This window comes from Phaenicophaeus curvirostris, chromosome 9, assembly GCF_032191515.1.
Source record: "Phaenicophaeus curvirostris isolate KB17595 chromosome 9, BPBGC_Pcur_1.0, whole genome shotgun sequence".
Classification (NCBI taxonomy): domain Eukaryota; kingdom Metazoa; phylum Chordata; class Aves; order Cuculiformes; family Cuculidae; genus Phaenicophaeus; species Phaenicophaeus curvirostris.
This window is the reverse complement of record NC_091400.1, coordinates 28,689,789-28,703,415: the sequence shown is the minus strand read 5'-3', so window position 1 is coordinate 28,703,415 and position 13,627 is coordinate 28,689,789. Positions and strand designations below refer to the sequence as shown.

The window sequence follows — 13,627 nt, the reverse complement described above, 5'->3', positions numbered from 1 at the left end:
TGCTGGCCATGCCCATTTCCCACTAACATGCATATGTATAAATTTTCCCAGAAATCTTATGCTTATTCTACTACTTACCAAGGCCTAGTTTTAATGTTCTTATGAACTTCACAACACTCAAAACTCTTGCTAATTTGGAGCTGGCCCCAGCTCTCTGCTTGACCTTGCCTTTGGGATAGGAAGAAAACTCCCAACGGAGGGGATCACACAAGAAGACACATCTGTTCAGCACAGATCATCATACTTCACACAAGGTGTTACTATCTTCAAAGAACAAACAGTGTCTGAAAAAACACCAAAAGAAGACGTGCTAGCAGAGGGACATTCAGTCTAACTTTAAACAAATAAAATTACTTAGATGAAACTTAACTCTACCTTAAATCAGAATATTCAATTTTTTCTAATAGTATATACTTCTTGTATCAGTTTTAAGCATAAGCATGCTGCTTTGCTTTTCCAGTTCTTGAAACAATTGCATGCTTCTATGACTGTGAGACTCTGGATATATTCGTGAGCATGGTGTCTGGAAGTTCTGAGGCTCTTTATAACCCTGAGAATGCAGCAAATAAAGAAAGGAAACATATTTCTTCAATGAAGCGGCTAAACAGCACTCATGAAGTATAATGTGAAAGGAAATAATTTGAATTAGTTGTATATAGCAATATAACAAAAAGAAAGTCTTCTCGTTTTCATAGAATCATAGAAACATAGAGTGGTTTGGATTGGAAGATCATCCAGTTCCAACCCCCTATACACACTGTACACGATACTCCAGGAGTGGCCTCACCAGAGCAGAGCAGAGGGGCAGAATCCCCTCCCTTGACCTGCTGGCCATGCTTCTTTTGATGTGGCCCAGGATACAGCTGGCCTTCTAAACTGTGAATGCACATTACTGGCTCATGTTAAGCTTCTCATCAACCAGCACCTCCAAGTCCTTCTCTACAGGGCTGCTCTCAATCAGTATCCCCTATCCTGTATTTAAACCATAAGTTGCCCTGGCCCAGGTGTAGAACCTTGCACTTGACCTTGTTAAACCCTATGAGCTAATTCATCACGAGCTAATTTTCATCAGCTAATGATCAAAACAATTTGACACTACTTTCTAAGGAAGCCAAAACTATGGAAACAATTATTTAGAGAAGAAATCAGCAAAATAATGTATAAGGTTTTATTTCTGCATCCAAAGGCAAAGTGTACTTTTGAGTTCCCAGATGCTTATCCAAGGCAAATCTATTGACCAAGAAAGAAAGAAGGAAAGAAAGAAAGAAAGGAAGGAAGAAAGAAAGAGAGAGAGCGCCCTATTCACTGATTTTGAGGAAGGCTTCACGGTGTTGGCACAAACAAGCAAATGGTGCCTTGAACAGTGCCCAGAGGATTTTTAATAGTTCCTACTTTCCACTTAGGTTATATTCTTTATTCTCCATGCCAGAAGAGGCAGTACAGTGTGTGAGTGATCAGTAAGTACAAATACTGGTTGTCTGGCATCATTCTTCTAGGCGATACATATATTTAGCAACTGGGCCAATGCCTGCCCTTGCTTGCTACAGCGCTTTTCTGTCCTGACGCTGTTCCCCATGGAGCTTAGCTGACCCTAGTCATCTTTGAAGTTCTTTTTCTCTCAAAGTTGATTGAAAATTGCCTGAATATTTGAAAATTAGTATGAGGTCTCAGAAAGTGCAGTTGTGTAAACCTTGTTTCCTTCATAAACCAAGCTAAAATGCTCTAATTTTGCATAGTTTTACTAACACAAAGCATGTCTTTTAGCAGTAACAGCAATATTATAAACACAACAATAGACTTCTTTATGAAAATACACACATAGAATCTATTTAAGAAATATAAGTATTTAATATTTTAAAGCATATTTAGTCAAACTTTTGTTATATCAGATCTAAGTCTACTGCCACTGCAGACTGGCATAACTCTTCCTTGATTTAATTATTTATTCCTTATGTTCCTTTGGAATCCTTTTATGGTGTTAGGAAGGAACCTTTTAAAGTTTCATCCTCAAACTTCTTCAGCTTTACCCATATCTTCCTGGAAAACACCAGTAAATACCAAACAGGTGCAGTCCTTCAGAAAAAAAAAAAAAAAAAAAAAAAGAGATTCTAATGGAATGTGGAATAATAATTTAAAGGCCAAAGTGCTGTTTGTCTGAGTTTGCAATAATGGACTGCAAGTCACCGAATCTGAAAATGTGTGGAGTGGAATGGAATGAAAACAAATTGTAGGTTCCTCTGGATGTCATGCTCTTTATCCTTCTCTAGTTGTTTCTATCACCGGCTTACTCAGTCTTAAAATAGGATGAGTTATCTCCACAGCCTTCTGATCTGATCCATGCACAGCACACATCAATACAGTTCATTGCAGTCAAGGCTGAGACACCAACACAATCATGAAAGTGCTTCAAAACAGGTTGTTCTTACAGCTTGTTTAAAATTGTTTATTTTTTTTTCTCCTTAACCAAAATTGCATTATCTGAAATAGCTTATTTTTATAAGCAATGTTTACATTTGCCCCTGTAAATCATTATAAGAGTGATTTATCTAGTGTTGAACTGAAAAGTAACTTGCAGCGTGGCATCATTAATAGTAACATTCAAATAATTGCTCTTGTCTGTTTTATCAAAACCTCAACAGACACTTAAGGAAACAAAGTAGCTCATTTAGAAGAAAGCCTTGAAAAACTCTGTGGTGGCAGCTGATATTCCCAAATATCCTTGCCAATGTCTGACAGTAAAATGGGAAACTTTGTAATTGCCTTCAAAATAAATCGCTATGACTGTCTGAATCATTCATACTTAACTAATACAAGTGCCACATTTTTCTTGGTGCATTTGCCAGCCACGGTATCCGATTCCCGCGCAAGTTAGCCTTGAATATCAACATACTGGAAAACAGGCCACTTCCCAAATGAGCGTCATGTTGTTTATAGGCTGTCAAGGCCTGAGAGGCAAAGTCTTGGTTTGTGCTTGGTTTAGAGAGATGTTCTGCTCAGCCACAGTCTTATTTCACCCTAAGCAAGGGCTCTGTGCCTCAGTTTTAATTTCTGTGAAATAAGCCTTAAATTCCAGTTGGTTCTCCACTTCCCCCTCCATAAAAACATGTTACAAAATGTTCTGTATAAAAAAACCAAACAAAAAGTCTGCTACATCCATCTTAGGAACTATGTTGTAATACAAATGAATGAACTTGGGACTTTTCTGGCCGGAGGACAAGTGGCAGGGTGCAGGTGGGCATCCACACTCTATCACTGTCTGCCAGCCGGCAGAGCAGCCACCCCAAATTCCTTGAGAGATGCAGTCCCCACTGTGTTTCCCTGCACCCCTTCCTGGGCAGTTCTTGCTGTCAGAGCATGTGGACACATTGTAGAATGTCCCAAGTGGGAAGGGACCCACAAGGATCATTGAGTCCAGCTCCTGTCCCTGTGCAAGACAACCCAAACGTTCACATCGTGTGTCTGAGGGTATTGTCCAAATGCTTAATATTGTCAGGCTTGGCGCTGTGACTGCTTCCCTGGGGAGCTGCTCCCGTGTTCCCACACCCTCTGGGTGAGGAATCGTTTCCTAATATCCAATCTAACCCTCCCCTGGCACATCTTCCTGCCATTCCCTCAGGTCCTATCATTGGTCACCAGAGACAAGAGACCAGCACCCGCTCTTCCTCCTTCCTTGTGAGGAAGCTGTTAGAACGTGATTAGGTTTTCTCAGTTTTCTCTTTTCCAGGCTGAACATATTGAGTGACTTTAACTGCTCCTCATGTGGCTTCCCCTCCAAACCCTTCTCAACTTCGTGTCATTCCTCTGAACTCTCTCCAGTAGCTTTATATCCTTTTTATACTGTGACAATGTTTGCAAGTCCATCCTCAAAGGCAAAAATGCCCTTAAGGTGCTGTCAGGGTTATTTAACAAATCCTGTTTGCGTGTGACCACTGGACTGAGACTAATGGGATGAGGTTTAACAAGACCAAATTCCAGGTCCTGCACTTGGGGCACAACAACCTTGTGAGTGCTACAGACTAGGGGAAGAGTGGCTGGAAAGCTGCCTGGAGGAGAGGGACCTGGGGGTGTTGGTTGGCAGCGACTGAACATGAGCCAGCAGTGCCCAGGTGGCCAAGAAGGCCAATGGCATCTTGGCTTGGATCAGAAACGGCGTGACCAGCAGGTCCAGGGAGGTTATTCTCCCTCTGGACTCGGCACTGGTGAGACCTCTCCTCGAATCCTGTGTTCATTTCTGGGCCCCTCACCACAAGAAGGATGTTGAGGCTCTGGAGCGAGTCCAGAGAAGAGCAACATAGCTGGTGAAGGGGCTGGAGAACAGGCCTTATGAGGAACGGCTGAGAGAGCTGGGGTTGTTTAGCCTGGAGAAGAGGAGGCTGAGGGGAGACCTCATTGCTCTCTATAACTACCTGAAAGGAGGTTGTGGAGAGGAGGGTGCTGGCCTCTTCTGTTTTACAGATCTACATCATGAGGTATGTGTGATAGGGATTTGTGTTCTGTGAGGAGGCTCCTTTTTTTTTCTCAGAGGCCGCTAGGTGCTGCTATAATCCAAACAATAAAAAAACTATGTAAAAATCCCATTTTTCCCACATTTCCAATCAGATTTATATGGGTTTTTGCTGTTGGCTTTTTTTTTTTTTTCCCCACATGGGTCACAATTTTCATTATTTTCTAGTTTGTTCATGCTGGAGCAAGTGAGAGTCAACATGAGTCAACTACAGGCGCTGCCCTAAAACAGGTCCAGAACTCAAGAGCAATTCAGCATCCTAAGGATAGTTTGCCTCTCACTTACAGAGCTCAGGAACAGGTGAGTTACTGTGCTAAAACAGTCAATTTCCAGAGCTCCCTTTTGCAAAATATCATTTACCAAGTTATGAATAAGAATAGCACTTAACAGTAGTTAGTGAAGCAGTCACAGGGGACTGGCAGACTTTGTGCCTCAGGGAGTAAAATGACTGCTAGCTGTGCTAAAGAGGAAACATATTTTGCTGTTACTCAGTTGTAATTTTAGATGCTCAAAGTCCCGGTCTAGTTGTTGATGATTTCCAGCATCAGTTACTTTTCCCGTTTATTAGCTGCTCTGGCTGTTGGAGACATTTTTGTGTGCCAGAATATGTTATGATCAATCTCGATCCAAAATGTGTGTGGATTGGGTTTTTTTATCATTAAAAAGTTAGAAGCTTCCCATTTGAAACATTTTTAGGGCTTGCTTAAAAATGAGGAGATTTGAGACAGTTTTGGAAGCAAGCAAAATACAGTATTTTAAAATGATGAGTATTTAAGGTATTACAGTTTCATAAGCATGTTTTTATATCCTTATTTTATCATCATACTAAGCTTTGCTTTACCCACCCACTTTGTGCACAGAATATTTTCTATTTTCATTTTAGAAGCACAGCAATTACATGGAGTCCATTTCACAGTTTTTGCTATAATGAAGAACAGAATTGGGCTAAGAAGGATTATTTAAAAGAGAAGCCTGGGGCTAGGGAAAAGAAAATGAGAATATTATACCGTGACATGAGTATAACATCATGTTGGTATTACGTATACCTTTCTGTGGAGCATCTTCTCTTAGCTACTGTCTGAAAAGGAGAACCGAGTTACATGGACCATTTATGAATACTGATATGACTGTGCACTGGACGTTTTATGCCTTGTACTTAACCAGTCCTTCACTGTTAAAAAAATCAGTGGAATTCCTACGTGTCAGAAATCAAGAATAAAAATGAGTGCAGCGGTGAGGTATGAAGATGCATTAAAGTCTAAAATGTATTGTCACGGGAACAATCTGAGGAAGTTTGTTATGTTTTTAAAAAGTGCTGGTAGAGTGTTCGAAGCTCACTGCATGAGCAGCTGGATGTCTCTAATCTCTTTGTATGAGGGAACTCACGGGCTGTGAGGTTAATTAATTTCCTCAGAAATACAGTACTGTTTAAGCTTATATTACCTCTTATATCTGACTTCATGATAGCCCTGTAATTATTCTGTAATACATTTTTTTAACCATAAGTTAATATGAGGAATCCTTCCAAGAGGTGATATTCAATATTTACCATCTTGGTTTTCAATTTTCCTGCAGCATAAAGGCACTAGGAATAAACACTGTTCCTAAAATGTTGGTTAACATGTAATTGCAGTAGGATATTTTAGTAAATTTTACATTTTACTGACTTAGAAGGTGTTTATTTTTAAACACATATATGAGAATGTATCTATTGAACTTAGTTATTCATTGAACTAGAGTTTGGTTGAGTCTGCATGAGAAAACAAGTGAGCATGTGAAACGTACCTAAAAAAGGTAGAGAATCTGTCTGGAATACTAGATACCGCAAGATGTGATCATGCAGCAGACTCCATGCATGCAAATTTTCTTCTTGGTGATTCTTCTTGCTGGATCAGGCTGCCAGTTAAATTTATCTTTAGAACTGGTTTAGATTCACTTACTCTTGAAACATGTTTTTTAAATTGTGTCCCATTAAAACTTGCTTTTCTGTTTGGAAGTGAATATCATAGTTGGAAGATGAAAAATGTGTTCCACAATGTTAAAAGTAAAAATTGCTACAGCATATACAGAAAAAAATGTAAAGTTCCCTATGTGAAGCAGGAAAGTACTGCTTGGGAAAGAACAGAGGCAATCTCATAGTCCAGAAGTGTTTTCAGTTTTTCTATTTTGAGCTATTTTAATAACATTGCAATGATATATAATAAACAAGACTTTAAAAAATAAATATGTTAAATTACTTTAAAGATAATTCTTTTGCAGTTGTCCTGTTTTGTTCTAAAACTCTAGTTTCATTGTCGAGACTGGGTAAACATGTTAAAGAATGAAATTATGGACGTGTTATGCAATTAATACCTCCTCCACTTCCCCTGCAACCAGCAGTGTATATGACATTCAGTACATAAATCATAGATTAATTCAGTTTCGAGGTCCCTTTTGTAGTTCATTTTAATTAGCTTTAGGCTTACAAGTGAATTAAACAAGGCAAACCTAACATATATCAAGTATTTTCCTCCTTGCAGACAGAATGTAGCATTTCTCATTTGAAAATTTACACTTTTATATTAACCATGTCTATATTCAGCAAATAAAAGGAACGCAAACCCTTATGTTTTTGTAAAAACCAAAAATTAAAATAAAATACAGAGGGTCCACGTTGCCCCTATAAAATTTATGTACAGTTGAAGATTTAACATATGAATATAACTTATGTGTTAGAACGTAGGCATCTGTATTTTCAACATCTGTCAGAATATATGAACTAAGGCTAGTAGAGGTATTTGAAACAAGACATATGAAAATTCTTTTTTCTTTTTTTTTTTTGTCTGCAATTTCTTTTTTTTCAGAGTGCAGCAAACAACAATTTCCCATTTTCTGCTCATGACAACAGACACTCTCTACAGAATACAGGAGAGTATTTTGATTTTGTAAGTATCCAGCACTGAGAAAAATCAAGCAAATTCATCTTTCAGTCTGCCAGAGATTAAACACAGTATCTTTTCTCTCCTCTGCAAAAGTTAGAGATGCTAAAAATTGTGAGAAGAGTGTAGCCAGCAAAGAAATCATTATTAATAACGTAGGGATGGGACATGTCTGGGTCTGACACAGGTGTACAGCATCATGAAGGGTCATTGAGAGTGGCAGAATGAATACAAAGGAAACAAAACCCCTATGATTTGGGCCTCTGACAGGTAATTTCTAGTGGTCCTAGGTTTTATGTCTTAATATGATTTTGTACCCAGTTATATTTCCTACTAGTCTGCTGAAAGTGAGTGGCCTTGTGGTGAACTTTTGTAGGGATCTCAGCTACTTATAATTCACAGTCCCACATGTTTGATTCAGACTCATCTTTATCATAAGTTTAACCAAAATCCATAGGGGGCACACAATATATCTCCAGAATGTATTACTTTCCAATCCACATCTCTTTATAATATATCTGCTAAGCGTATGTTGCAGAAGCTACAACTCTGAATAGAATTTAAATGTGTTTGGGTTTCTCTGTTCATGCAGCAGTTTCATGTTTTTCCAATTTTATTAGATTGTTGGCATCTTTCTAGGCAGCAAAAGAAATAGCACAGTTCACAAGGTAATGAGCAGGAGAGAAAGCAGCGAATTGTGATAATGAAAGTTTGTCTGACTTTGGGCTCTCTTAGACCTAGATTTTTTTGGTATTCATTATTCAGAGTAACTTCCACTTCTGTCCACTTTGTGCAGTGTCTCATAGTTTTAGAGATAGTGCTCAACCATAGTTTCAAAGAAATTTCCTGCAAGCTATGAAGTGTGCAAATCATGCTCCATCTCTGCATTTGGGATAGTTTTGAAGATCAGATTTCATGGTCTGTCTCATTTTCTTTACTGCAGTATGAACTTAAAATTATTAACACATTTCTTTGTGTTACTCTGAAGATTAATTTACTTGAGTGGAGCTAAATAGCTTTGAGTATACAATATGCTACAGAAATGCAAATTAGAAGTGGTTTATTAGTACTAAGAGATGAAAGGTAAACAGATTTCCCATTTACATGCAACCAGAAATGTTCATACAAGCAAGTCTGACAATATTATTTTTAACTTGCTAAAGCTCAACCATGAGTTCTTGAAATCACTGTGGTAACAGCTTCGTTAACTTCCCAGTGAGGTAGTGAACATAACAAGATTCATCTGTGAAACTGTGATTGTAAATCATATGTTTACATGAATTTTTCTTTCTATTTTTTAGGGCCTGGGCCGGAAGAAGGTGGAACCAGAGAGATGGCAACAGAACTCACAGAACTTCTTCCTATGGGCTCATGAGCCAGTTTCTAGCAGTAACGATGGCTTAACCGTTTATCAGACGTCATTTCTGAAAGATCAAAAAACTGAGAGCCCATTTTGTAGGAGATACCCAAAACACCATTTAGAAAAACATAGTGCTGACAAACCTGTTCCTGAGAATGAAAAAAAACCTCAGCCAAACAAGTCACCTTAGTTATAAAAACACCTTAGTAACCCTAACTTATAATCATCAGAGCATTTTCTCAAGATCTGAACTACTTGTTACTCAAATGGATGGTGAAATAAACGTATGTGTAAAGCGAATGCGGTAGTACAGTTGAGAGTTCATTGAAATTAATAACCATGTTACTCTGAAGATATATATTGCTAGAAACATTTTAATGAAGAAGAACATTATAAGGAAAAGCATGTTTGTACATATTTTTAGTAATACCTCTACTTGGATAACAGAAGTAGTGACTGTGCTTGTGTTTTTTGATACTGACTGACACTCATCTTGATACAAAAGCTCCTTCGATTTCAGCATCGGTGGTAGAGAATTATTAAGGTTGGAAAAGACCTCTAAGATCATCAAGTTGAACTGTCAGCCCAGCACTGTCGTGGCTACTAAACCACGTCCCAAAGTGTCATGTCTACATGTCTTTTTAACACCTCCAGAGATGGTCCCTCCACTGCTTCCCTTGTTCCAGTGCTTTACCATTCTTTCAGTAAAGAATTTTTCCCTAATATCCAATCTAAACCTCCCCTGGCACGACTTGAGTCTATTTCCTCTTGTCCTTGTGTGACTGTACTTCAAGCAGCTGACAGCATCTGTGCTGACAGAAGTATATACAGAACTGGATCCTTGAGGATTCACCACAACAGGGAGCCAAAACTACCTGTTCAGGTAACAGCAAAACCTTGGTGTAAGGTTTCATGGGTATGAAGGCAGGTTACTAGCCATTAGAGAAAGTAAATAAAGAAGCTGCACATTAGATTGCTCTGCAAAATAACTGTAGGATTTGGTTATAACACAGCAGTTGCATAAGTAAAGAAACAAAGGTTTTTATGATCACTATTTGCATACCAGTGTGTGCACTTAGAAAATGTAAGTGTGTGCATGTATGTATCATTCATGACAGTGAGGGGAAGAAAAGCTCAAGCAGAGAATAGAAGGCTGCATGAAGGTTTGAGTGTAAGGTGGACTGGATCAGAAAAGAATTCATGATTTTATAGTTTTATATTCCTAAGGACATGTGTCTTAAAATGTACTAGAAATAAGCTTGTTGCTGTGCAAAATAATGTCAACTAAAAAAATTAAAGCATAAGTTTATTGGATAATGGCCTTTGTTTACAAGATAAACAGAAAAATAAACCCTCAACTCTTAGAATTCCCTGTGTTATGAGAGATGCTTTGAAAATGAGCTTTGTTAAGAAATTATTTCTGCCTTTTGCTGAACAGATACATCATTTTGTATGAGCATGCAATGGGTGACCTTTTTGTGTGCCATCAAAATAGATTATATTAGAATATTTCCGCAAATGTATGGTAATTTTATTAACATATGCTGAAATAATAAACACTTTTTTAATTAATTTCCCCCTAGTAAAGTTTTGGGGGTGCTGCACAATATGCAGAAATGCAAAACATCATTGAGCAATGTAAAAACAGATAAAAATCCAAGTAACATAGTGTTATTAAAAAGAATTTTTTTTTTCTCAAAGTAAAGACAGCCTGCCTGACAACTCTAGAGTCAGAATTTCCAGAGCTTTAGCCAACAATTTCATCTCCAAACTGATTCAAAACTAAAGTGTGTGCCAATCACATGGTAAATGAAGTACCCCATGCTGTTTGGCATACTCCAGAGGGCAATCCTGAACCTCCATCAGAAGGAAGAAACACATTCTTGCTACATTAGTAATGTTTATCTGTGGTTTAGCATTACAACTGGATATGGTGAAATAAATTGCTGTAGTTTGTCATGCCTTAAAAAAACAATAGCCAGATTACAGATTTCTTTTTTCCTCTCTTTTTTTTTTTCACATTTTGACTCAAACATGGATCATTTTTTAAAAAAGTAACTGTGGATTAATACATGTTCTCAACAATATTGTGATAATAATTCCAGAGCAGAAACTAGAGAGATCATGAAACTTCTCTATGAACTGAAATACACTGTGCTGGGTTGAACAAAACAGGTGATTTCCACATATCTCATGCTTTGGCTATGTTTCTTGGGTAAATATCAGGAGATACAATACACTTGATTTCAAAATGAATGATCAACACCCCAGGCAAATTCCAGAAAGTCATAGCCTTGCATATTTTGGCTAGAAACCATCAGTTTTGTTTAGTCTTATGACAATTAACGTCTCTGAAAAGGAGAGCCTACTGAGTTAAAATATTTTTGCAATGCAGGGGTTTTTGTGCCTTCTAGTGGGGTAGCAGAAAAGGGAAGATGGCTGGTAACTCCCCCCATAAAAGTTTCCTAGTCAGGTGGTAGTGCTCCCAGGTGGTAGTTTATTAGGATCAGGTGGATGTAGGCTCAGCAGAATCAACATGGGTTGATCCAGCCAAATACTACTTTGGAGAAGTAGATGTTATCCTCTAGATGGTGCTGATGAAGATGGACTTTTTTTTAACCTCGTTTTATCAAAAATGAACAAACAAATGCCCAGAAACCAAGCAAGTTTGTTGCAAAATTTCCTTGAACAGTATCATCAACAATTTGGACACAGCCAACACACCTTAAGAGAAACAACAGGCTGTGGACTATAATCCTTTCAAATGAGCAGATTTCTGTTTTTCCTCCTGAGCCTACATCAGTTTAGGGACTGTCTATACAGCTTTTTTAAGAAGTCTCTCTTAGGTTAATTTAAATGGTAGATACATTCACAGAACTCAAGCAAAATTGGTTTAAACAAAGTAACCATGGGGATGGGTGAGTAGATGGATGCAAGTTCCTTTGCCTTAATGAGTTGATACTCATCAGGTGAGCCCCACAGCAGGCTCAGATTGGTTAATACGGCTCAGCTGAAGAGTTGCAATTGTGTCACAGAACTTTCTGTGCCTCAGTTGAAGATGGCTTGTTTCTTGGGTTGTAACAGTTCAGTTGCTTTGGAATAGGGTCTTATGCTTGTGGCTGTGTGTTTATGTCAGCTTGCTTAAAGTGGGTTTTGGGTGGTTTTTTTTTTCCTTTTCTTTTTTTTTTTTTTTCCCCCTGGTTGCTGATAAGTTGGATCTCAGAAAAAGGTCTCACACAAAGCTGCTGTCCTTGTCCCTGTGGCCTCCTGGTAAGTTACATATCAGTTTTCCTCTTATAGCTCTTTCATTTACTAAATGCTGTGACCTGTGAAGTGCTTTTAATAGTAATTTTCACCCTGATAGACAAACTATTGATGTTGAATGATAACAGATTGGGTTTGGTATGACAGGAGGCAAGATTTAAATTTTGCTTTTTGTTTGCTTGGTGTCTAGAGAAGCTTAGAGAAATACTTTAAAGCCTGAACTGCTAGGCCTCTGGGGAAGGTTGGGTGGAAGGGGGAGTGCTCCTGGAGCTAGTAATTCAATGGGGATGTAGCAGCTTGACTTCTAAGTCATCTGCTGCTAATCTAATCGCTGTGTTCGTAATCAAATCACTCCGTGTAGCTGAAATGTTGTTTCTTAGCATGTGCTCTCAAGGTTAGTTCCAGTGAAGTAACTTGATATAGATGTTGCACTGAAGATCAGCCTTTTTCCTTTCCTGGGCTAGAGTTACACAGTAGCAATACTGTTGGCCATCTTTCTAAACCCAAAACTGGTTCTGATTTATTTACGTTGATGTGATTGAAGTGTGGATAATGTTAAGCTTCTGTGAATGTTCTTACACTGGTTTAACTTCTCCCTAGCTGAGCAAAACATTGGTATAACTGTGACGGTGCTGATGTTGAACTGAAAGTATGTCCCTGTATTTTATAGAAATGTTTATGTTAATACTGTGGCCACGCTGGTTGACATGAGATAAAATTTCTGAAATTAAGTGGAAATTTGGGATTAGATATTTCTGTCTTTGAAGCAGGGTCTGCAAACTTTATTTTCTTACCCTTCCCCCTGCTGCTACTGCATTATCTAATCAGCAGTAAATGGCAAGTCCAGAGACCCATTTAACTCAGAAGTGGGAGAGGACTACGTAGAGCTGTCTCATCCCAAATTTCATGTTTTATGCCTGCCTGCCCAACAAAGTAATAAAATAATGAGCTGTTAAAACATTATCTCTGGAATATCTAATTAAAGGGAGGCCAGTTCAACAGGGAAGTAATCCTTGCTGACCTTAATTTGGATGTATTGCAATAGTGGGTGTGAGTGAACCACTAAAGCACCCAATTTATGATTCAGGCAGAGTGCTGTGTAGCATTTATGAAAAGCATGTTATCAGCCTGCTCTTTTGTCTGATCACAGTTTGTGATTCACCTGAAAGTGAAATACCTCAAATTATTATTTCTTAAATGTGCTGTACAGAAAGAAATGTAGTTTGAAATAGGTGAGTTTCAGCCTAATAAAATCAAAGAAGTGCTGCTCAGAGGGGACCTCTGGGCATGTCTTGACCAGCTTTCTGCTTAGGCTGGACCCTTCTTAGCACAGAATCAGTTTAGCTGTGGCTTTGCTGGTCTGCATTTAGAAAGCCTCCAAAGAGGAAGCTTGCACAACCTGTCCAGATGAACCATTCCATTTCTGCAATGTAGTGCAAGGGAACAATGCTTTCCTAATACCCATCCTGAACCTCCCAGTCTGCCTTCTGTGACCTAGTGCATCACGGGGCATTACTGACAAGTTTGGCTGCCTCACCTTTATGACTGTTCCTCAAGAAGTCACAGACTGGTCTTAGCCTC

General features: G+C 38.5%; 1 protein-coding gene across 1 annotated transcript; it reads left to right on the top strand.

The window, feature by feature from the left end:
* The first annotated feature begins 516 nt into the window (after positions 1-516).
* On the top strand, positions 517-9,197 carry TEX36 (testis expressed 36). The gene is made up of 4 exons (XM_069864148.1): positions 517-618; positions 4,673-4,804; positions 7,348-7,428; positions 8,724-9,197. Exons 1-4 carry the CDS (start codon positions 517-519, stop codon positions 8,970-8,972), a joined length of 564 nt encoding a protein of 187 aa, XP_069720249.1. The 3' UTR covers positions 8,973-9,197.
* Positions 9,198-13,627: the final 4,430 nt, after the last annotated feature.